Genomic DNA, 26,304 nt, shown 5'->3' with positions numbered 1-26,304 from the left:
GGTTTGAGAAAGGACTCTTAACTGGGATTTCCGGAGACACGGACCGAATTGAGTGCCACCGGAGCGGCTACCAGCAGTTTGGGGACGGGACAGAAGTGGGTTTCCATGGGGACGCACTGGATCTCCACGGGATCTGCACTCAGAACCTCTGAGGTGTCTACTGGAAGAGAGAAGGCAGACAGACAAGTAGAATAATATTTAATCTTCAAATCAGACATGCTGTTTAACACGACAGCGTCAGAAGAGCAAAACATTCGCATTCCAAAGACTGGAGCGTATCGTAGAATGGAGACTATAGAGTCAAATTATGACGGATAATTAGCATATCTACCTGAAACATTTCGTCAATCCTTGTGATGAATGTTAAAGTAAATTCAATGAATTATAACTTAATTCATAACTTAATTATTGGAGAGTCGACTCTCTACAATGAGACCATATACCGCGTGTCCAAGTGGTTGAGGCTTTGTCTCAAAATAAAGTGTTCATTTGCTCACGTCACTTTGACAAGTGAAGGATGGAATGTAACACACTTGTGAAATCATAGTCGTAGGTAGTCAGTCATAGGTGTATTTGATCTTCTCCCCGACACGAGAGGAGTTTTTTGAAGACCCTAAACCATAAACATAAACTACCAAAGGAGAGAAAAAAACACAACATGAAGGGCCAAACCTGATTGGAGGAGGCAGATTCAGCGAAAGGAACATTGGTGACTGGGGTCGAGGCCGACGTAATGGTGGAGGTGGAGGCACCGTGCATCATGGGTACTTTTGATATCGGGGGGCGAGTCAGACGACAAAGACAGAGAACGAGGATAGTGGGCCGGGAGGGGGGCGGGGGGGAGGGGGACAGGAATGATATGATTATCATGGCAACAATGTGTAGAAGCAAAAGGATGGATTTCAAAGGATGGGTCCAGAGTCCAGACACATGCAGACGAAACGGGAGGACAAAAGGAAATTACACTTTCAACCAATTTATAAAACAATAAGGAATGTATTGTTCAAAGACTCATGACAGTTAACAAAACATGGCAATATATATTCATACAATCTGATCAGACCAATGTATCCGATTGTTGTATTCAGGTGAACAAGGACATGAGGATGTGGGGAGCAAATGATTCATAGGAGAATAGACAAAGCAAAAGCTTTCTTCAGTTATAAGTCACACAACATGACACTTATTGGTCATTTCATTCAGCTTGATCAGATTTTATATGACTTCTTTGATATGATGAAAGCTAGTTATTGCATGCTTTCCTTCATATTATTGTTAAATTCTCCTTTAGTGATGAATAAACAGAATTAATGACTAATGTTTGTTGGTTCGTTGTATGTTGGGATGTTTTCACAACACCGACCAACAGAGCTTTAAGTGCAATATTCAACATTCCATGTGACCTGCTTTCATTCAGCACACAGCTTGTATATAATAATGTAAAAAAACATCTGCATTGTATTCTCATATGATAATACTGTTTATCACATACCCAACCATCATTTGAGCTGGGTGAGGGGAGTGATAAAAAGAGAGGGCGATAAAGCTAATTGGTCAACTGCTGTATCTAGCCTAGAGGTTACACAACAGCTGACCAATAAGCACAAGCTAAAGCCTCATCTTCCTAAAGGGTTACGGCAGCTGGCCAATCAGCACAGCTTAACTGCCTCAGGCTGAAACTGAGACTTGGCCACCAAACTGCAGATGATTGGGTCCAATTCACGGCTACGGACTCTGGAGTTTATATGGACGCAAAGGAACCAAAACGTAGAGGGACAAAAAGCGGCCTTCAATAGTTCACCAGCAACAACTCTTGGGAAATCCCAACGGGACTGTACAGGAAGTCATTGACAGTAATGTTAATCTATTAATTCATAGTGTTAATGTAATTGTCTCGCTGTCTTTGGGAATAAATAAGGCTATGGGTATGTGATAAACAAATTACCAGCCAGAATTCCATGTCGCCATTCGTATCCAACATCAGGCTATCACAGCTATCAGTCCTCATCAAGGATTGATCTGATATATACCCACCCTTGCAGGTTGCTTGGGCATTGCCGAACGACTGGGTGCTAATTCAAACATTATCACATACCCAGCATTTATTTGCCCTGGTTGAAGGGGTAAAAAATTAAATAGATAGGGGGATAAGCTTGTTCCCATTGGCTGGCTGTCTATCAGCCCCAGGGATAACATGGCAGTTGACCAATCAGCGCAAGTTTAAGTGCCACGGTGTGCATATTCAGAATTGTCACTCTTTAATGACCTTGCTGCTGAATGAACTCACCATGTCAAACATGGACCAAACCCGGCCTCCAAACGCAGTTGCTGTGGTTGGTCTGGTAAAAGTTCTGCGGAGTCATTGATGTTTAAGCGGGCGCAAAGGAACCAAAATACATAGCAAAAAAAAAACAGCGACCATTGCAAAATTCTGTGTAATGGTGAGACAGGTCATGTTTTCCTCCTGCACACACACTGCGGATAATCTCAGTGGGACTACTATACCATTCGGTTCGACTGGGCAGCTCCACGTTGACAGTAATGCTGATATATTTATTAAGTGAAAGACGTGTTGATCAACTGCTATTGTTGTCTGTGAATAAATAAGGCTATGGGTATGTGATGAACAAATTATCGCAAGCATCCGTGGATGCCCTTTGCTATCCAGCCATGGACCGTGATACGTTGTTCTTTGGTTGGATAACCTCGGGCATCGACCGGTGCCTGGGTGATAATCTATATGTATTATAGTTGAAGTAATATCACAGTATAGTACAACCATGCTGGGGAGGCAGATGAACCACATAACACAAAGGTTGAGCAGGTAATGCACATGCATGTACGCACGCACGCACGCACGCACCACACACACACACACACACACACACACACACACACACACACACACACACACACACACACACACACACACACACACACACACACACACACACACACACACACACACACACACACACACACACACACACACACACACACACACACACACACACACACACACACACACACACACACACACACACACACCTCTTCTTTGCACACTTGCTCACGGCTAGTTTCTGCAACATTGGAACAGTGTGGTTATAATAATCTTTGTATAATCATCTCCATCATAGTATACAGGTCAATATTTGCACCTCACAGAGGCGAGGAAACAGACTGATTACACACGCCCATTACAGCTCAAACTGTGAGGCGTGTGCGCAGCGCACGTGAACCCATGAGCTGCAACAGGGTGGTTTCTGGGAAGGAAGACCCTCACCAGTGTGTCCAGGTACTGACAGGAGGTAGTTGGGGGGTTGCCTGCAGCTGTTCCAGTCCCGCCTCTCCCACCGGGCCCTTGGGGCCTGCGGGGCCATGGCTTTCATAAGCCCTACGAGAGACAGGAGGGAGGGGCTTACTGAGACGCCAACCATGGCTTCTACTGCTGCCTGGGCTGTTTGAGCTGGCATGTACACCGCACGCACGCACGCACGCACGCACACACACACACACACACACACACACACACACACACACACACACACACACACACACACACACACACACACACACACACACACACACACACACACACACACGTAAACACACGCACACACACACACACACACACACACACACACACACACACACACACACACACACACACACACACACACACACACACACACACAGGCATGCAGGTTGCTGGACAGACACGTGGACATTATAATAATGCAGCTTCATTCTGGAATTCTGTGCAAAAAGACTGGATTTAAAGACGGCACGCGGGCAGACCTAACCTCATGCAAACTTAAGCAGACTCATATGAACAAACATAACTTGCCTCTGCAAAGCATGAGTTGCAAAACTAACTGGGTGAGAGTTCCTCAGCAGGAACAGAGAAGCAAACACACACAGAGACTCAGAGACGCACGCAGACAGGCAAAGACACGCAAACGGGCAGAGACACGCAGACAGGTAGAGACACGGGCAGAGGTGCGCAGATAGACAGGCTGACGCTCACAGACAGGCAGACACTCGCAGATAGGCAGACAGGCAGAGACAACAACAACAACAACACAGGCTAAATGCCTGTGGAGGCAATCACGATTGTACAAATTGTGGCCTCTCAATCTTCAGTGCATTACACACTGATTATATTCTACAGTAGCTTCCTCTACAGGTGTGGATGGAGCTCTAGACAAACTAAGGTCAGGCTGTCCACTGCTGAAGAGCATTTCCTATCATTGTGCAGCTCACAAACTAATCTGTGCTCTGACATCTGCATCCAGACAGCTGACCTTTACAAACAGCTACAATACTGACCCTGCCACGCAGCACGCACAAGCACACACACACACACACACACACACACACACACACACACACACACACACACACACAGACGGTGCAGTTGCAATGAGAGAACAAGGACAGGAAAGGAGGAGGATGCGAAGAGAAGAAAGGAGAGTGGAAGACAAGAGGTGAGACGACAGGATAAGTAAACAGGTTTGTGGTTAGAGACAAAAAAAGACACATGCACACGCGCAAACGTGCATGCACGTACGCACACACGCACGCACGCACACAGGCACGTGCACGCACACACACACACACACACACACACACACACACACACACACACACACAGTACACACACACACACACACACACACACACACAGTACACACACACACACACACACACACACACACACACACACGTGATAGCAGAGGTCCATCTCAGACATCAGGAATACTGATGACACGATGTAACCAACCAGGGATGAATACATCTTATCTCATCTTATCCTGTCTCAAATTATTTATATAGTAATACACATCTTTTCAATGCTTAATTGTCCACTACAAAACTATAAATTCAGAACAGCTTCTGCTGCCAGACAGGTTATTTTACCTTATACAAAATGGAAGGACGTGATGCAATTATCCGGAATGCTAATTTAAGTGTTAATTAAGTGGCAAAACCTGGTTTTGATGTTAGAGAATTAAGGGTTTGCTGAGACCGAGAGCAGACGTGTCACTGGACACCTGCTGTAGATAATTGGTTGAATTAGGGCCATAAATCTTAATTTAACCGTATTTATATAGTCCCATAGCATAGCAGCATCGTGCGTGTGGTACAGAAATATGGGACCACAGATGGGCCGATTTGTAATGTATTTAAGACTCACCAGTTTGGAAGAAGGCTGGCTGTTGGAGCTGCATGTTGGCCAGGGCGTGCTGGTAGTGAAACATGCTGGGGTTGAACATGGTGGCCGCAGTTCCATTGCTCTTCTCTAAACTGTGCCTCTTTGGTAGCGCTTGCATGGCCCCCGGAGGCAGGGCCTGGAGGACGGACGGAAAGAGAGACAATTATTTGTTTCATTTGTTTTTTTGATTTTTCCTAGGAAGAAGTGCCATTGAGATCGAAAATATCGTAACGCAGTTACATGTGTTCATGTCATGCGTTTGGTTTAACCCATTCTGATCTGAGATCAGATTCTAAGAATGTCTTCTACATCCTGACAGTTTTCTGAAAAAGCTATGTTTCTACGTCGATTAAAAAAAAATAGCAGACCTACAAGCTCATAGCGCGCCACTCGGTGGCGTGCTATGAGCTTGTAGATCTGCTATTTTTCAATAGCAAAAGGGGTTCCCGCCCAGAATGGCTTAATGTTTGTTCTTAGTTCAATGTTTGTTTTAAAAACAGCCATTGACAATAAAGAGAATTGTTTTGTCACCGTTTGTTTTACATCATCATTACATCACCTAGTCATCTTAAGATGATAAGAGTGCCCCTCTTATTATGTCACACAGGTGTGATTTTTGCATTTATTGAGGGAGGGAGGGAGGTGTCTAAAGAGGTTGTTATGGGGAGGGGATAAATTGTGCAGAGACAAGTCTGTGACAAAAGAGAGAGTTGGAACATGTTCAAGAGAGAGAGAGAGAGAGAGAGAGAGAGAGAGAGAGAGAGAGAGAGAGAGAGAATTAGCTTCTGGGCTAGCCACCCGGTTTACTTTTCTTTTCAGGGACCCTCAACATCAGGTTAGCTGTGCTGCAGCAAGTGATTTAATTGATTTGGGCTCACAGTGGCTCACTAGCAAAATGAGTATCGCCTCCACGCCATTCTTTCTAGCAACCCCGCAATGCTACACTATCATTACAAGAGAGACCTGGCTGGGCGCCGCGGACCTAGTGGTCCAGGCGCATGCCACATATACCGTATATACTATATAGGCTCTGGCCTGACAGCGTGTCGCATGTTCGAGTCCCGTTCATGACGAGTCTTGACGACCTTTGCTGCGTGTTTCTCCCCTTCTCTCTCTCTCTCCTGTCTGTCTTCACTAATAGTATAATAACTATCAAAAAAGGCAAAAAGCCAAAAACAAATCTTAAAAAAAAGAGACCTGGCCAGTGAGTGGAACGAGAGTGAGACACAATTAGAGATTGTGTCACAAAGTGGTACTTCTCCGTTAGGTCACACAGATCACTATAAGGTTTCTCTGTATCCGAACATGCTCTGTGCAGTACACACTGCTGTCGACTGTTTCGCATTCTCACCAGAAGAGGGCGCTGTAGGACGTGAGTGATGATGTAGGCCAGTCTGTGGGTCAGACCTCAGAGCAAAATGGGACCTATAAGATTCCATTTTCTAATGAGGATGACTGCTGAAGCCCTCCGCGTTGAACGGCCTCAGCCTCACCCTCATCTTCCTCAACAGGAAGAACAGTAATGAACGACAATGACACACACAAAGATGAGACGAGACAGACCGGGCACTTCACCCTCATCTCCCTCATGTTGAGTGTTTTACATCATTCCTTACCTCATTCATTACGTCATTAATTTCCGTCGTCATTACTTACTCCTTCCTTTGTGGTCTGTCTCTCTGTGTTAGACTACTGGCTACTATGACATGACATCTACAGTATACTTGCCCCTCAGGGACAAATAAGACTTTTATGTTTCCTCCGGTTCGGAAGGCTGAGATAATGTCAGCAGGTGGTGAGTGGATTTTAGACCAAACAAACACCAGACAGCAAATCAGGGGAGAGACGGAGGGGTGAGGTAATAAGACACCGCTGATGCATGATAATGCAGTTTACGATTTACGCCTAACAACGCATGAATTAAAACATGAACAGCGCCAGTCAGTCATTGTGTAAGACAACGGTCGTCCCAGTAACCAACTAACCATGACAGGAAAAGGATTAAATGAAATACGGAAAAGGCAGACATGCATCACAGAATGACTCCTGAACTGTTGTGTTTCTTGCACACCAGAGTGATATGTATTCATATTTTTCATTTTCACTGTAAAGCCCCTGTTGTTTGTGTGTCACAGACTAGAGCACAAACGATACTGCCCAGAATACATACATTATACATTAGCTGTGAGTTGGGGACAGAGCTGCACCATTACCAAGGACATAATTACCACCAAAATATGCTTCTGTGTAGAAGAATGTAAACTGTATACTAGTACTACTGACTGTACGGTTTTGCCTGTCTGTCGGTGTCTGTCTGTTGTTCCTGAGCCAATCTAGCTAGACCGATCGATCAGCACATTTCTTGTGCACATTATGTTTTCTTTCTTTGTGAAATATTTTTAATTGTACAATGGAAGTCAAAAGGGCTCGGATCGTGCTGAAACCTTGCCCAAATGTGGAGTCATGAGCCATGAGACTCGGAAGGTCGGGGGTTCGATTCCCAGCAAGCAAGGTCATACCAAAGACTCTATAAAATGGGACTGAGTGCCTCCCTGCTTGGCGCTCAGCATCAAGGGTTGTTCGGGGGTAAATCCCTGCGATATTCTGTACTAGCTAGCGTGTATACTTGTACATCAAGCTTCCCCAGGCTACAGTAACAGGAGATATAGGCTCCTGCCATACGAGCCTCATGGCTCGGCAAGGCTTACTTAACATGATGTCTGTATACTGTACATACGTAGGAGCTATGCCATTTCCATGTTGGCTGGTACAAACATGATGTGGTGCTCCAGCAATCCGTGAAGCTGGAGCACGCATGCACACACGCGCACGCACACACGTACACACACGCACGCACACAATATATATAGATTATTATTATAACTAGAGGATTTTAGGATTCTCTCCCGACATATTCCTGTTGCTCATGTCTACCCTTTACCTGTCGTTGCTCGCATTAGTTCCTGCTAATTCCTGTAGTTTACATTCCTATTATTCACGCCTATTCCTGTAGTTCAACAACATATTCCTGTTGCTCATGCCCACCGCCCTAACGTACACTACTGTGTGTCAGGTTGACTCACCATGGCTCCAGGCGCTGCAGATTGACCAGCCTGGTGCTGAGCAGCCTTGATCCTGGCCTGCAGGTGAGCAGGAGGATGGAAGTACTTGCACTTGTCCCGGGTGCAGCGGCCCTTGATGTAGTCCATGCACACGATCACGGAGTTCTCGCTGCAGTCCACCATGCCCGCCTCCATCGGGTGAGCGTAGCGGCAGTCGTTCTCCCCTCGTGTGCAATTCCCACGCTGGAACTCCCGGCAGACCTGATGATGAGGGAGGATAAGCATCAATATACAACAGGTCGTTTCGAGGAAACAATCTGATTGGTTGAAACGGCTTCTAGTCGTGGATCAAACCAGCACCATTCACCACCTAATCAAAACAAATAATTCAGCTGCTCTGTTTTCCCAGAGCGCTAGCAAACGCGGTGGCTAGGCTAGCTAGTGTCTTGGGACGTTTGTGGTTGTAGTGACCACATCTGTCATTAAAAAAACGATTCAGCGATTTTCTTAGATTTAAGGGTAACTGTTGTATAATTGCAACAGTATAATTACAATGTCACGTCAACCTTGTGATCATGCGAGGGTGTGGTTTAACGTGATTATTGCCACTTCAGTGATGCTTGCGGAACTCGACTTCGTCTCGTTCCTTACCTAATCACGTTAAACCACACCCTCTCGTGTAATATTGCTTAAATCAAGACCGGACCTACATTGACCTTCCCTTGTGCACCGTGACCTCTCTCTCTCTCTCTCTCTAGGACTAGGTCGCCCTCAGACGAGCCTTTCAATCGTCGCCTCCATCATCCCGGTTCTCAATACATCTGGCCAGCTCATTGGTTGCTTTGCACTCCTGCGTCTTCCTTGAGTACATCCACATTATGTAACTGTTAATGTGGGATGTCCTCGTGTGTTGGTTCACACAGCACTAATTTGCTGGTTGGCAGCTCTTGGTGTCTTTGGCAGTGTCCTGCTAGCCTCATTCTCCTGGCTGCTATTTTCTCACTCACCCTTGGCATTCCATAATGTGCATTGGGTTCTCTTGCATTACAGATACAAGAGATAACCTGTGGAGGCCACTATATGCTGCATCACTGTGACATGTAGCATTCCAGTATGTCATATATCATGTAGCCTTCGGAAACCCAGACGTTTTTATTTCCAGGGAGAGAAAAAAAAAGGTCCGGGACAGAGTCCTCTTCAATTCGGCATAGAGTAGCGCAAAGGTCGATCACTCTCTGCTGATTTCTGATCGTCTGCACCTTTGTTAAATTGACACACACACACACACGTCCATAGCCTTACTCATGGACCAGAGCTACATCCCTACCTGCTTTCTCTGCACCATTTAAGGCCGTTTCCTAATGTTAAAATGTAAAAAAGACCAATATTATTATGAAGAAAACAAGATGGTAAGACAGCTAAAACAAATAGAATAAAGTTTACCTTCAGAAAAAAGCGTTGAGCGTTGTTTATGGCTTCTGAATGTAGGTCTTTTAACATGTAATGTCTATGGAGTGACGTCACGTCGTCAACACCATTAGCTCAGAAAAGGGGGCGGGGGAAGGGCTGTGAGATAGGCCTATTATGGTGAACAGAATAGAACACACGTACCTCTAACTTGTCTGTGCGTAATTGTTTCTGCATGGAATTGCCGTTGCCCATGATCGCCAGACCAGTGGGGCTCCCAGGGACCAGCAGGGGGGTACTGGGAAGTAGTTCCGGCATCAGGCTCATTCCAGGACCCATGTGGCTCAGATAAGGACTGAATGTCATGTTGGGGCTGGCCAGAGACGGAGACATTGGGAATGTGGTCTGCAGCATGATAATGAGAGAGAGGGAAAGAACAGACACAAAAAAAATGAAAACTCTTGACCCTCTGTTCACATTATGCATACATCAGGACACAGAGCCCCATATCTCTGGGACCTCAATCTTTTTTTTTGGGGGGGGGGGGCTATTCCAAGCCTTTATTTAACAGCGGCGACAGTGGAGATAGACAGGAAGTGGCTCCACCAGGACTGTACGCCTAGTAGATCCCTATGCATACACGGCAGATAATTATTGATAACATTTTAAAATAGCAGTTTTAGACGTGGAAATAATCAAGACTGAGCTATACTACATGGCATATATCTTCCCTGAAATGAATATTTACTTTTTTGAAACAGGCTGCCAGGGATGATATGAGCATTGAATGTTTGTACTTCTCCCTGTCTATGAGGTCCCCAGTCAGGCAGACCTGGCTTGATCCGCTTGGACCACTGTGACTGAGGGCTGTATTTTGCGTGTCTTAAGTGCCAGGTCTTATTACTTAACTTAAGACCTGGAGGTGTGATCAATGCCATTTGGCTATTCTGAGTGGCCAAAGAGCATTGACCACGCCTCCAGGTCTTTAGTTAAGTAATAAGACCTGGTACTTAAGACACGCAAAATTAGATTTAGATTAGAAAGAAGAAAATAAAGTCAGGAGACAACACTATTTGTTTTATTTTTAACCGTCTTTAAATAAATTATATTAAAAGTGCCGATGGGAGAATGCATGGGGCTTCCACTTCCTGGGCCACCAACACAGACACACACACACACACACACACACACACACACACACACACACACACACACACACACACACATATATGGTGAACACAGGCATAGGTGAACACGGACATTGCTGTTCCTGGGAGTGGTTGCACCACTCAAAAGCAATAAAGGCTATAGGCTAAAATGAAAACCCTTCAAATGCACAAACAAACATGGTAATGGTGGACTGCTCACTATGGGCTGTAACTGGGCTCCAGGCAGCATGAATTGCATCTGTTGAGCCAACATGGCTGCCGCTGTCTTCTGCTGAATCAGGTTGTTCCTCCCATTGATCTCCAGCTGTGTTTTGAGGTGTGGAGGCGGGTGCAGGTATTTGCAGTTTTCACGTGTGCATCGCCCCTGATAAACAAAGGAGGAGTGTGACAGAAGGGGAGGGGGGTCATTACATTCAAGAGACAAGCAGGCTTGTAACAGGGTAAGATGAGACAGTGAGATGAGACTAATGTGACGGAGAGGGTAGAGGCAAGGACATCAGAACTCATCAACCCCGGAGATGAAACGCTCATTTAACGCTAACAACTGATCTGGGCCCTGCATGTGCAGTCAAACAGGGTTCAAAAAATACACTCTGGTACAATTTGTGATATTCAGAAAATCTAAAAGATTTGGCATCCGTTTAAATTAAAACGGAGATAATTGCTAGTGAGACAATATACTAATTATGTCTCATGAGATTGGATGATGGATAATTAATGAGAGATATGCAATTATTTGAAGGGGAGAAGCACATTAACACGGTACTCATGCTACGTTCTTGCAAATAGCTTTTTAAAGTGATAATCAGTTACAATTTAGGCCGGCGGGTATTTAATTTTGACATTTGTGTGGACATTCCTTGCTCTAGCTGCACTAAATGTTATTTCATGAATACTTATTTTTTTCACCTCACACAACCTGTCAGAATTATGAATCAACAGAGCACGCTTGGGTATTTACAATAGCAGCACATCTGAAACACCCACACCGACACAGATGCAAGTCGGGGTGTAAACCGAAGACCTGCACATGCTTCATTCTCACCCTCCTGCCAGCCAGATTCTGCGTCTATAGATTCTCTCCCAAGTAAGTTATCAGTCAGCCTCCCAGAAAAGGGAAAAGCAAACATCTGCAGGCATGTGACTGGTTGATGTTGATAGCTAAAGAGTTGGAGAGGGCGGAGAGAGATCTAGCCCGGCGCTGCACTGACCTTGTAAAACATGTTGGCTAAACAGTCCGTATGAAGGCTACAGTGGCGCTTACGTGCACAAGCAAACGCACTCACTCTCCATAACCATAACTGTCAGCAGTGGTGGTGTACTCAGGGCTTTGACATAAGTAGCAATAACACAAGTACTGTACATGTCCTGCTATTCGAAAAATATTACTGAAGACAAAGTAAAACACTTAAATTAGCAAAAGTGGAAGTATAGGCATATGCAGAATCCCCATTTCAGAATCATAAAAAGTATATTATGTTATTGTCTAAAATACCACTTGAACTCGCTACTCTGCAAGGTCCTTCAGGGTCTCTGTCCCTGAGCGATGTGAGGACAAGTCATTCATTTAGAATCCTTTTGAACTCATTTCAGGCTTCCTTTAGTTCCTTATACATACGAACCCTGAATCTGATTTGAGCCATTGACTCGGAAAGTGTATACAAATAGACTCCTCACCTATAAAGTGATTGATTAATTAGGCACCGAATGGACCGATACGGGTCTGTATAACTCCAATCCTCACCGGTTCCACCGGTACAGCATCTGAGTTAAGTTAACATTGAGGATTTCACCGTGTACAAGCAATTCACTTTGCTCTGGTGACCTCTACAGTACGTGGTTCCCCTGCCTGTAGTTCGCATTGCGTTGCACGTTGCTGCAGGACGATTGCAGGTGAACTAAGAGGAAACCGCAGTCCCCCATTAAACCCCTGGGTCGGCAGCAGCTGTCTCTCCCTGCAGATGAGCAGTTAACCCCCTCCCCTCCTTAACTTAAGTGCAACGATCCCTCAGCAGCCCGCTACGTGCTCCGTCAACATCACGCACCACACCTGCCTGCTTCCCAGCTTGAGTGTGACACACGCACCAGACGGAGCCGAGCGCGCGAGGTTGAAATGACGACGGCCCCGGAGGTCGGCTCATCGCGTTCGCGCCGCGTTGAAGATGGACAGGTGTCGGTGGCAGAACCGACGCTGGAGGAGACCGAGAGAAGCAACAGAGGCTCCGAACAGACGGCACGAACCCCAGAGATTCCGCAATCCACATTCACACATTGTGGAGGCAAATATATATATTTTTTTTTGTGGTCCACCCACCACAATTATTTCATAGCTTTAGTGATTTTGCAGAATGAGATTTACAATATAAAATATAGTCAATAATACACAACACACCACACAATAATTATAGTACAATAATATTTCTCATTCAGAAATGGGCCTTTTTGAATACAGTAATTAGATTACTTTTGGGGCTTTAAGTATATTTCACTACGGTATTTCTACTTTTACTTAACCACTTCAGTGTCGTGAAATAGCGAGAATTAAGCTCCGCTCTATACGCTCTAGCTTTAGATCTGCTATTTTCGCTACTTTTGAAAAGTAGCATTTTTCTTCCACTGCACGCACACACGCACGCACACGCACACACACACACACACACACACACACACACACACACACACACACACACGCACACACACACACACACACACAGAGGCTGGAATTAGTCCTGTACAGACAAACAGTGGTGGCCGTGCTGCACAGGGAGACGAGCGAGCTTTGCGTCAGCTGCCTGTGTGTTTAGGGATGAGTCTGTAACAAGGAGCTGGTCTCAGGAGTCCACACAGCCCAGTAAACCAACCCAAACTAATGGAGACAGATACACGCACATGCTTACGCACACATACACACACACACACACACACACACACACACACACACACACTTCGTGTGCACGCACGTATGCACACGGGGCTGTGCTTTGTTAATGAGTTTAATGAGCTTGTTTGTTCACATTATACAAATGCAAGCTGTACTGGGGCCAGTGAGTTACAGCTGAGCCTCTAGTAGTGTATGAAAAGATATATGTAGAGAACAACATTTAAAAAAAGAACTAAATTGAAAAGGAAAGAAAATAGAAAGAAAATGAAAATACAGTAATAATGACATGGCATGTCAAGGAGACTTTTGGGGCGAGGAATCACCTTCTGGTAGCCATGGCAACACAGCAAGTAACATAGAGAAAGTGGGTCTTTTAGTGGTGCAGTGGTAATCTACCGGGTCCAGGATCAATAATAAATACATAGCTTATTAAAATGAACTGTACAAAAACTAAATACCGTTGGAAACCAGTGTGCAAAGATCCGGTCAACAGGGTAAAGTCTTGAGTGTTAATCTAAGCTGAAATTAACACATTAACACAGTGTATCTTCAGGCATCAAGAGAGAATGCCGTTGCCATGAGACGCTGATGTACAGTCTGCAAGCTCTGTGTTAACAGTGAAATGAAGATCTTATGTAAAAACAGCAAAGTCCTCTGTGTTTGTTAATGTTATTCGAATGGATTTGGTTACATTTGTACTGGTAAATAGTAAATGCATGGTAAATGGTGCATTTATGTATTGTATTTTACTAAAGTGCATTTCTCCGAAGCGCATTGTCGTCGTCTGTTGACGCAATGGAAATCTCTCTGCTGCGTCATTTTTCAATGCTACGAGTGAAGTGTTTTAAGCCCAAACCACACCAATGGGTCACCATGCAACTCCTTGCAACCAAACGGTTTGCGAGTAGACGCATGTAGATGTAGTTGCAATCAACCGTCAAATTGAACCAATTGAATCACTTGGGTATAGACTTGCGTCGACGTGGGCCACCATGCGCCAACGTGCAACAGGACATATCACACCGAATGTGACGAATGTCGCGTCTCTCGACCCATTGGTGTGGCTTAACTGGGTTTTAATGCGAGCAATTGGCAATGCCAAGTGGTACGAACTCCCGTACTGCCGAATCATCCCTGTTCGAGTTGTCGCAATCGGTCGGCGGAGAATCGTGAATCATCTGTCCTCGTTGAACACATGACGCCACAAGACAGGTGGTGTCAGCGGCTGATGCAGGGGGAGTCCTATAGGTGTAGTCATGCGGTCAAACCCTGGACTCGCCTCGTCAGGTCACCCATTTGATGCATGCGGGTGTGAAGATGCATTACGTTCACCCGTTCACACACTGACGGTGAAGGGAAAGGAAACCCAACCTGCTCACCGGGAGAATTTAGGTCAGTTCAGTGTCTTGCTCAAGGGCACTCGGACACGCAGCCCAGGAGGAGGAGCAGGTGGGATCAAACCGGGGACCTTCGGAGATTCCCAGATGGATGCTCTATACCCCCTGAGCCCCTGCCCGCCCTTTGTTAATGAACACTGAGGGGTTTTACTGCAGGGTACCAGGAGCCTCACTCATGCTTCCAGCCAGGCGACAGCAGCACTCCAGTTAACAAGGTAAAGAGATGAGCTCCCCTCCTCCCTGTCCCAGCATGCCCAGACTGACCGCGCGCGCGCACGCACGCACACACACGCACACACGCACACACGCACGCACACACACACACGCACACGCACACACACACACACACGCACACGCACACACAGCTAATGAAGGAGCAGCAGGGAGTGACAGCAGCCCTCAACCGTGTACGAGATGCTAGATATGGGAGGGACAGCAAGGAGGGAGGCCATTAGCAGATAAATCCATAAAATGTACCCAGAGAGGAGGGGAGGGGAGACATGATGCTGTGGCATCCGGTGCTATACTGGAGACATAACCTGCTCCCCGTTGCTGGTCTGTCCACTGTTGGTTGGGTAATGGCATAATTTAACCAGAACAGAACAGAACAGAACAGAACAAATGCTGATGAAAGAAAGAGAGAGTGTGTGTGTGTGTGTGTGTGTGTGTGTGTGTGTGCGCGTGCGGAGACCCTGCTGTGCCCCCTGATAAAGAGAAAGCCACCCTGACCTTCAGCTATCCGACATCTCAGCACTTTCTCATAGAGCAACAGTGTGTCCCCCCCCAGGCCTTTGCTATTGTTATTCCCTTTGATAAAAAAAAAAAAGACATACAAAAAACAGGTTGTTCCCTTTCCCCCCCTGTATCATCAGTTCATCCAATACCGAGCAGGGCTGCTGCTCTGCGCTAAAAACAGCCGTGCCAGTCAGGAAGATCAAACTATCCAATGGGTAGGCACTTGTGTGGCTGTTGCTAGGCCGCCTTTCTAGCTCTCTCACTCTCTCTCTCTCTCTCTCTCTCTCTCTGTGTGTGTGTGTGCATCTCCCTCCTGCTCTGGAGGATATAACGCAGAAAAATGGCTGAATAATAAATTCTAACTCAATAAACGAGGAGACAGCAGCTGCGTGCAGACAGAGAGCCCCTTGTCTGCATCTCACTTCTGAACCACAGAGAAGCTGCTCGAGATAAACCCCTCACTCACTCAGACACACGAGCGCACGCACGCACGCACACGCGCACACGCACACACACACACACACACACACACACACACACACACACACACACACACTACAAACAGCAACAATCCACTGTGCACGACACATGTTCAATTCTAGCACAATTAGCCATTCATAGTTGATGCTGTATAGCTCCTGTAAAAAACAGTGCTATGAATCAGCATCACTTGTGCATGGGGGATTCTGCTACCTGCCAACGGGTATGGAGTGGGTCGGGAGGTGGGAGGATTTGGGGGTGACACACAGGAAGCAGCTTACTGTGATGCTCAAACAGTCAAAATAATGACTTTGGAGAACAGATTGTTGCTTTTCCACTGTGTGGTACCGGCTCAACTCAACTCCACTCCACTCCACTCCACTCCACTACACTCCACTCCACTCGCTTTACTTAATTTGCCACAGCAAATAGGACTCCATAAATGTAGCTGACGTCTACCCATCTGCATAGGAGAGTACTTAACAAAGCTAAAAGTCAATGCTAATGCTGTCTGGAAACAATATTTATTTCACCTGTACAACTAAAACCGTTTTATAAAGATTCCTTGGAAACCATGGCCATGTCGTTTATTCAATATTGTTTCAAACATCTAGTTTAAAAGTGTGTTAACAGTATTTGGGAGCTTCTATGAGTATAGTGGAGTCTGTCGGGGTGCAATGATGCGGTAGTGCAAACACTTCTCACTGACAAATCAGTGCCACATATTAGCATGGCGCTAGGAACCTTAACGGACATGATACCAAACAAGTACTGCAGTACTGTTGCAAAATGGAAACTATAAAAGGTTTATAGATTTATAGTCCAGTCATGTTGATCTGGAAAAACACCACAAGATGAGGATGTTGTATAGGTGAGCGTGAGAGAGCATGCTCACAAAATGTTAAAGGTCCAACATTTTTTATTTCACAAAATATACATTTTGGACATTTCTATGCCTTTCGTAACCTGCATCAAATTGATATTTAATATAATATGTATTCCTATATGTGACTGTGACAGAGCACGGCTTGAAGGGCATTAAAGAACACAGACATGCTGCAAGGTAATGAGAAAAATGTAGCTTCGTCATCCCCACAATGCCTGCCCTGGTGGTGTGTGTGTGTGTGTGTGTGTGTGTGTGTGCGGCTGCACGCGCGTGCGCAGGAGATTTTTGTTGTGCTGTTACCTTGAGTGAGTCAAAGCAGGCGATGACTCGGCCGTTCTCCACGTGGCAGCTACGGGAGGGGTGGGCGAACTTGCACTCAACGTCTGACCGTGAGCAGGTGCCTCTCTGGAACTCACGGCACACCTCCAGTGTCAGCCATTTGGTGTCCCGTCCCATTGTCATACTGACCGCCATTACAGCCCCCCCCCCCTGCACGCGCACACACACACACACACACACACACACACACACACACACACACACACACACACACACAGCAAGGTGGGGGCAGAAACGCTTTGTCCGCTAAAGACACTAGAAGTCCAAGGGCGAAGACATGTTTATGAAAAAAAGAAAATCCAAGGTATGACAAGATAGCAACAAAGTCTGTTCTGTGTTTTCTTTCCCCCCGTACCTCCAGGGAACTGAACAGGGACCGTTAAAGGTGAGCCAGTGGTGAGCAGAGACCAGCTCTGTGTCGATAAAAAAGTAGCCTCATTTGTAGATGCGACTCTGCCTCGCAGGGACGTGTGTGACCGTGTTCTGTGACTCCTGTCCCGTGTCTTCGGTCCTGCAGTATGTCTCAGAGCAGTGGATCTATCAGCTTGATCTCCGGGGGTCACTCTCCCTTCTTGAGCCCACCGGTCGTCTCAGAACCCCGCGCGGCTGCACTCACGTCAACATGGCCAGCTGTGACACTGTCACTATGGTGACTGGCTGGCTATAGCTAGCCAGCTAGCAAGCCTGCTAACTTCAAGCTCCAGAGACTCTGACAAGAGGAAACTGAAGAGCTAAAACAAGCAGAAGCTGATGGAGCGCTGTGTCCTTGTCCTACTGTATGGACGATGAGACGCGCGAGGAATGCAGGGCGGCTGTGGGACGGATGCACCACTCCGCGCGGATGTCAGGTTAAAATATGGCCTCATTCAAGGCCAAACACACATACACACACACGCGCGCGCGCACACACACACACACACACACACACACACACACACACACACAGCACTCTGCCCTGCTGTCACCTCGGCAGGCTGCTTCAGGGGAGGAGCTGAATGCAGAGTCAGCGTAGGAGATGAACGCCTCCGCAGGCAAACTGCAGCCACTCACAGTAGGCACTTTACAGTAGTTTCCTCTCTTGTTTCAGTCTTTTTCTCATGCTCTGGTGTCCTGACCTGCTGTTAGCCTTCTGCTGCCATCATCGTCCTCGCCGACCAATCCACATGTCCTCAAAAAACAACCCTGTGGGACAGACAGCAACAAAGGGATAATGTTAAAATAGATGTAAAAAAGAGACGTGGAAGTTAAAAATGTATCGTCCGAGAATGAGCAGCTCCCAGTAAACCCAGCATAACGAGAGAGAATGAGCGGGAGTGAATAAAAATGTGAGGAGAAACGAATAGAGGAGAGCATGCGGGAGGGAGGGAGAGAGAGAGAGAGAGAGCAATGAACAGGAAAGGGCAAGCTACGTCTTGATTAAGTGATACAGGATGGGAGAGCGAGGAAGAAAGAGAGAGAGAGAGAGAGAGAGAGAGAGAGGATGGAGAGCATCTCAGGCAAGGGAGAGAGAGAGACATCATTTCCACTCCCCTGAGCTTTCCTGAGCTGAAAGTAATTGACCAACTTGACATGAATCATGTTGCAATATGGTAAAAGCAACGCCCTTGAACTGAAACAGGCTGCTGCAGCGGGATCCACTACGACAACAGTTATAAATATAAAGAGTAGAAGAAGAAGAAGAAGAAGAAAGGGAGCGAGACCAGGAAGGGAGAGATGGAAGAGTTTCTTTTTTCTTCTTTTTTACAACTGCAGCTGCTGCTGCTGCACTCGTCGCTCGGCCACAGCCAATCAGACGGAGCCCTGAAGGCTAGGCAGAATACACCCCTAACCAATCGCGGCGGAGGTTCCACTAGAGCTCCTCCCTTCCTCCACCCAGGCATCAATGTTTCTTCCAAGCCTCTCTCTCTCTCTCTATCTCTCTCTCTCTCTCTTTCTGGCACAGCCTGTCATGGCTGAGCCCACATGCCCACGTTTCAAACTGCACAACTCCAACACACTGGCACACACAGCTTTGTCTCTCCAAAGTCGGGAGTCACTTCAACATATATTTGATTCACGTTTCACTTTGTTCTCCCCCCAAGGGGTTAACGTTAAGCATTGGACGCAGGCAGCACTGCAGCACAACACGATACAACACACCTCATAAACACAATAACATAAACAAATACACCATATGGCAATACAATACTATGACGAAAACAAAGGTATAAAGTCAGTCTTATATCTGATGACCTACTGAGTGGCCGGGGGCGGACGGACGGGGGAATAAACTACATCATGTCTCACTGGAGCCGAGATTCTCTGCAGAGGGAACAGTGACAGAATACCGATAACAACCAGTGAGGTGGTTACCTCAACAACCTTAAACACACAGGAGCACAGCAAGCTGTTATTAAAGCATATTGCTGAAGACTTTAATGTCTGGACTGTGCTCAGACTGGACGTCACGCGGGAACAGAGTACGAGAGAGGAGAGCTATACCCATCACAGAAAACAAACACAATACATGATTCATATGCACAACGTGAATAAACAAAAGGGTATAGCAGCAAGAGAGGAGGTGGTGGCGGAGGAGGAGGAGGAGGAGGAGGCGGAGGAAGAGGAGATATTATCTGTTCCTGTGTCTCATAGCGACAGACACAGATGGTGGTGGAGAGGGGGAGGGGGGGAGGGGGGGGTGTCTGTGTGCAAGAGAGTGCGCATATATAGACAGCCCAGAAGGAGAACACTGCAGTGGAGAGGAGAGAGAGAGAGAGAAAGAGGGAGAGAGGAGAGAAAGAGGAGAGAGGGATGGGAGGGCGGGGATGGAGGTGGTGGTTGAATGATGATGCACCCACCTTAAAACACAAGAACAAAGACACATTGGCAGAATGAAGAGAGGGCATACAGGATTGCGTCGCCTGCTTTAACTGCAATTCTTGTCTCTGTCTTCCCCTCCCCAGTCTACCTACAGATCGATAGAAAGTTTCCTCGGAAATGGGGTCTGCCTATATCCCGCATTCGGGGTCCAGATCATCAGCATCAGCATGCCGCTGCCTTACGCATGCTTAAGAGCGCAGCGCGGCGATATGCAACGCTTCGTCAAAACCCTTCCACGCCACGCCACACTCTCAAAGTCCCCCCCCCCCCCCCCCCCCCACACAATCATCTCTCCCGGCTGCAGAAACACCAGCAGAATCCAGGAAAGTTATACTCAGTGGACACTGGCTCTTCTCCAGAAGCATTATGGTCTATACTGCATCCTGTCTCTCTCTGAATAGACACGCAGGGCCCTCATCGACCTTCCGGCCTGCTGATCCACGCTGTCATCATGACTGTGCTTTCAGTTGTTTCAACCAATGTGTTTGTTTCGAACATGTTCACAAATCCAACAAGAGAGAGAGAGCACACGGTCATGGCCAAATATGTTCCTGACAATTCTGTTTGTTATCCAGTGAGACTATATAAGCCGCTCCTGCAAAATAGTGAAATAAAAAAGTAGAAAAGCTGGGGTTTTTTTTAATGACAACTTCATGCATTATTCATACTCGGCGTGTGCACAGTGCACAGACCCGCTGTGCACATGCTCACCAAGGCTTTTTGATTTGACTATATTCTTTAAGCACCTCATGGGACTAATCGGCGTAGTTGTCCGTGAATTATTTAGCAGCAGTAGGCCAATATAACCACTAGCATAACACTAGCGGGATTTCACTGTGCTTAGAGAACATGTATCATTCCAAAATAAAACAATTTCATTCAGGGGGGAAAAACATTAGCTACCATTCATTGCTCAATAAAAACGGGGAACCACAAACTTTTCAAAGAGATCTTCTGGCTGGGGTCCCCTGTTGCTAAATGTCTTTTAAAAACCTACTATTTTAGCTAAGAAAATTGAAACATTTTGATAATAATTACTCAAAATAGGAAATATTCTCAAATAGAAACGTCACGTTTAAAGTGGTTAAACTGGGGAAATAATTTGAATTGAAATTCGATTTTCTACATATATTTTCTTTCTCCTCTTTTTCATTTTTCAAACATAATGTACACAATACTACATGTCACAATGCTTTACTGTGTGGAGTGATTCTGGGGTAGGAACCATAATGAACCTGCTCCCCCTGCACAGAGTGAAATGTAAAGATGATGTGTGAAAGTTTGAAACAGGAGAAAAGACAAAGACTACAAACTGTTTTAAATTAGAAAAAAACTATATGAAAGGATCTTGCTTCACACATTTCACAATCACAGCTACAGTACATTACACACACACACACACACACACACACGCACACACACACACACACACACACACACACACACACACACACACACACACACACACACACACACACACACACACACACACACACACACACACACACACACACACACACACACACACACACACACACACACACACAGCAGTGAGCACCTCTCAGTTTTGTCCTTCTCTACAGTGATAAATGGGTTTCATCTTTTGCAGCATAAAAATGTAGGAATAAGCTTCTGCCATTGCTGCCCTACCACTACATACAATGCACAAGCAATCAATTAATTAATGACTAATTAATAATACACGTGTCGTGTACCGACGGAATTCCAGCAAAACCTTCAGCTGCACTACTATGTAATAATTATAAGGCCAATGCAATGCATCAATGCAAAAATGTTCTAGTATTGACAGGCTTGTTATGACCCATTGAATCAGTTTGACATTGATAATAATTTATAAACCAACGGATGGCATGTAGAGAACAGTAAACATGGTTACATGGTCGCTTACATGCATGGTGTCTGCAAAGAGGTGGAGTCCACTGAAAAAGTAGAGGTCATATGGTGTAGGTGGGATGCAACGGATATAGGAACCCTGTGTGTGTGTGTGTGTGTGTGTGTGTGTGTGTGTGTGTGTGTGTGTGTGTGTGAGTGTGTGTGTGTGTGTGTGAAGGGGGGGCGGGGGGTTGGGTATAGGGGGAGGCCATATTGACTCCAGTCAGTGTACTGCGTCCCTCATCAGATATGGTGCACTGCTAGGCTACATGACAGTGTAACCTTCCTCCCAGAGCTGACGTCTGCATTATGGGTAGTATCAGGCTAGGTGCCACCGACATGCACAACAACCTTGCTGCGTCTTATCAGCCCACACTAACAGATAGCCCATATGCCAATAAAGCTGTCGCTGCTGGGAAGTGATGCCCTAATAGCAAACGCTGAGTGATTTGATAAAAGCCTGCGAACATAGATGAACACAGCAGCAGCAAGTCATTGAGAACATGTAGTTTAATTTTTTACCAGACATGTGTTTTGGAAATTAGTTTTATGTATTGGGGAAAGCCAGAGAAGCATATTATATTATAGATCAGTAATTCTGAATCATTTTAAAGAACCATGCACAAGTTTGATATAAGCCTATGCATTTGATGAGGCCACCGGTCCACCGACCCCCATTTGACATGATATATTTTTATCTCTGGGACCCCAATAGACACTGTAAAACAATCAAACAAGTTACAGACCCGTAAATCTGTAATAGTCAATTTGGTTTAACTTAGCTATCAATCATTTAGCTGCATGGGGACCCTGTGGAACCCCCTCAAGGACCAGTTGTAATTGAAATGTACTGTAATTCTACAAACTGTTAATACATCAATCAATCAATCAATCAATCAATCAATCAATGAATCAATCAGTTGCCTAGATCTTCACATCAGGTTCTGACAACAGGCAGGCTGAAAATTGCACATGCCCAAACCCCGGTCAACCCATTCCTGTTCTGAGTCATGACAAAGACACAATAAATGACACAACGATGCACTGCATGGCTACAAGAATGAACAACAATCTCTATACAGTATGTAGTACAGCAGTGTTTGTTTTCTCCAAGAATAGCTGGTGTGAAGGGATATGCTGTGTTGTGTATTGTATTGGCTCCGGTTCTGAGAGGAACAGCGAGAGCAACAGGATCATTGATTATAAAAGCACATGGTAAGAATGGGGCTAATTTAAACGTTTTTCCCCCTATGAATCCCAATGAGAGTGACAGCCTACACTAGCCTGGGGGTGAGCACAAAGTAATTAGGTTAAGTATATGTAATCCTTATTTCAGGTCATTAAAGTTACATGCACGGTACCATATATATTAAATCTAAATACGCTATAGTTATAGTAGTAGCTATAGTGTAAACTAAATGTCCCATAAAAGACATGACAACTCAACGTTGACCACCATAAGCCCATAATATACAGTACACAACCACACACACACACACACACACACACACACACACACACACACACACACACACACACACACACACACACACAAAGTGATGAGGTCAATTTTGTGAACAATATTAGATATTGGCTGAATCAATATACAGCATGCAGCCAAGCATGTTAACACAGAGTTACATTATCAGTCAGGGAGGTTTTATTTGCTCCATAAAAAGCATGACGTCCCACCCAGGCAGCTTGGCGTGCAAGCCAGCAGGGGGTAAATGAGGACAGGTCGTGTGTGTGTGACTGCGTGTGACTGTGTGTGTGTGTGTGTGTGACTGTGTGTGTGTGTGTGTGTGTGTGTGTGCGCGCACGCGCAAATTGTTTATATTGATTAAAATAAAACTACAGAGTCTGCATGGTGCAGAGTCCACAGCCCGCAGGAAAATATTAAATCGAGTCTAGACTCGCATTGTGCTGTTAAATGAGCCAAGACAATGTGGAATCGCTTCCAACTGTAATGCACGAACTGGAAATGGCTTGGCATTGGTAATACAGTACCTACCCTCTATTATTCTCAGGTATTGGTTCATTCATATGTAGTTAGGCTACAAACTTTATTCACTTGTATTATATGATAGGCAAACATGTTTGTTTTACCAAGTAGGCCTAGCCTATAGGCTATAATAATAACACTGAGTGCATGAGTGTAGTGTAGCCTATATATCGGACAGAATTGCTAAACGCAGTGCGACGCATTGAGCTTGTATATCCGATCTGTTCTGTTCTTGTCGGCAAGCGACACCAAGTCGTGCTATAAATCAGAGATTACAAGTGAACCAGGAAGTGCGTAGCGTAGCCTAAATAATCTAAGTCTATTTATATTTTCAAGCAAGCAACTATAATATTATATAAATTAGAAATAGCCCGGAACCTAAAATTATGAATTATTATATATTATTATTATAGTGTAGCGGCCAGCTATGGCTGCAGCCAATAGGATCTGTAGCTCAAATGTAACAACAATCAACGGACTTTACTTATTTGTGACAATGGTATGGTATGAACTAATTATTGGTAAACGCTACAAATATGCATATATTTTTATGCAGACATGAATGCACATTTGTCAACAAATATAACAACTCCTTATTATGTTCTACTATAACCTTTACATTTAATCAGAGCAGCGTAGAGGTCAGGTCGCTTCAGGTCTCACGTAGGCTACACTGACTGGAATCAAAACCTGTCAAATGTAAATTTATCACCCTCACTGCTGTGCTGCATTGTGATAGTTAATAATAGAAGCTGAACCTTTTTTTAGAGCAACAGGCACGATGAGAGAAGCATTTCTAACTCCCACACAGGCTGAACTACATAGATAGCTAAAATAAATATGTGTGGCCTAGAATAGATAATAACATTGTTATTACATGCCACAGACAGACAGACAGACAGACAGACAGACAGACATTCGTGCTCTCTTACCTGTCCGCTCTGCTCAAAAATAGATAGCTACAAATTCAGTCTCCTCGTGTAGCTACTGATACTGACCACTGACGTAAGACGAATTGCTCGTTTTAAAAAATAAAATCCCTCCCTGGTGTGAATGCGGAGCGAAATCCAAACAAAACGCGAAAAAAATATATAAAAGCCTAAACGGTGCGTTGCCTTAACAGAAATAAAGCATTCGCAATGAAATTGCAAGCAAAGAAAGAAGCATTGGAGCTGAAATGTTACAACTATCAATTTGCTGCAGACTGAACACAGGAGAGGGCTAGAATTAAAGGGAGGGCACAATCAGGGGAGGGAGGAGTTGAGAGAAAGTGCGTTTGCCTCCCGATCGCCCTGTTTGATAATCAAACAGATATTATTCACTCCGTTTTGACTGACTTCCTGTGTGGTAAAAAGGTCCGCTCGCCCCTTTTCCAACTCACCCCCGCGAAAAGTGAAGACGGCTCGCCCCAAGCCGTGGATAGCTCGCCCCCAAAGTGTGGATATCTCGCCCCACAGCGTGGATATCTCGCCCCAAAGCACGGATATCTCGCCCCATGTTTATTTCATGTTTATTTTACCTTCTTTCTCATATTTGAACATTTATAATCAACATTTATAGTTGTTGTTTGAGGCAGCAATTTGGAAGGCTGCAAACAAGTAGTGAAGTGAAGTAATCGATCCCAGATAATCCCCCCAATCATCACAAAGGCAACACAGGAATATGCAACGAGCGCAGCACAATCAAACACCGGTCAGTGAGACGTAGCCTGGCTAATAAGCCAGACCGAATCAGCCGTTGGCAAACAAAATTGCCACAGTGTTGTGTGATATTAGTCTGGCTTATTAGCCAGGCTAAGACATAACAGCTACATGTAAAAATCTCTCTTTCTCTCTGTGTAAAAGCACAGGTAAAAATCTCTCTCTCTGCTGTTACATCGAAAATACAACGGTTTTACGGGGCGACTTGTCTGGACTTTTGGGGTGACTAATCCGGACTTTTGGGGGCGACTTCGCCGGGCTTTGGGGCGACCGATCTTC

General features: G+C 45.4%; 1 protein-coding gene across 3 annotated transcripts; it reads right to left on the bottom strand.

The window, feature by feature from the left end:
* mbnl3 (muscleblind-like splicing regulator 3) lies at positions 1-25,536 on the bottom strand. 3 transcript variants are annotated; one of them, XM_080774634.1, is made up of 10 exons: positions 25,258-25,536; positions 17,533-18,753; positions 11,053-11,217; positions 9,889-10,089; positions 8,299-8,538; positions 5,198-5,351; positions 3,284-3,394; positions 2,288-2,351; positions 673-767; positions 1-160 (listed from the first exon to the last, which is right to left on the bottom strand). In XM_080774634.1, exons 2-9 carry the CDS (start codon positions 17,704-17,706, stop codon positions 692-694), a joined length of 1,185 nt encoding a protein of 394 aa, XP_080630760.1. In that variant the 5' UTR covers positions 17,707-18,753; positions 25,258-25,536; the 3' UTR covers positions 1-160; positions 673-691. The 3 variants fall into 3 exon arrangements, with proteins under 3 accessions (XP_080630760.1, XP_080630761.1, XP_080630762.1); XM_080774635.1 differs by lacking the exon at positions 2,288-2,351; XM_080774636.1 differs by lacking the exons at positions 2,288-2,351; positions 3,284-3,394.
* Positions 25,537-26,304: the final 768 nt, after the last annotated feature.

The sequence above is a fragment of the Protomyctophum bolini genome (genome assembly GCF_963924005.1).
Source record: "Protomyctophum bolini genome assembly, chromosome: 10".
Taxonomy (NCBI): Eukaryota; Metazoa; Chordata; class Actinopteri; order Myctophiformes; family Myctophidae; genus Protomyctophum; species Protomyctophum bolini.
This window is presented reverse-complemented; position numbering and strand designations above follow the sequence as displayed.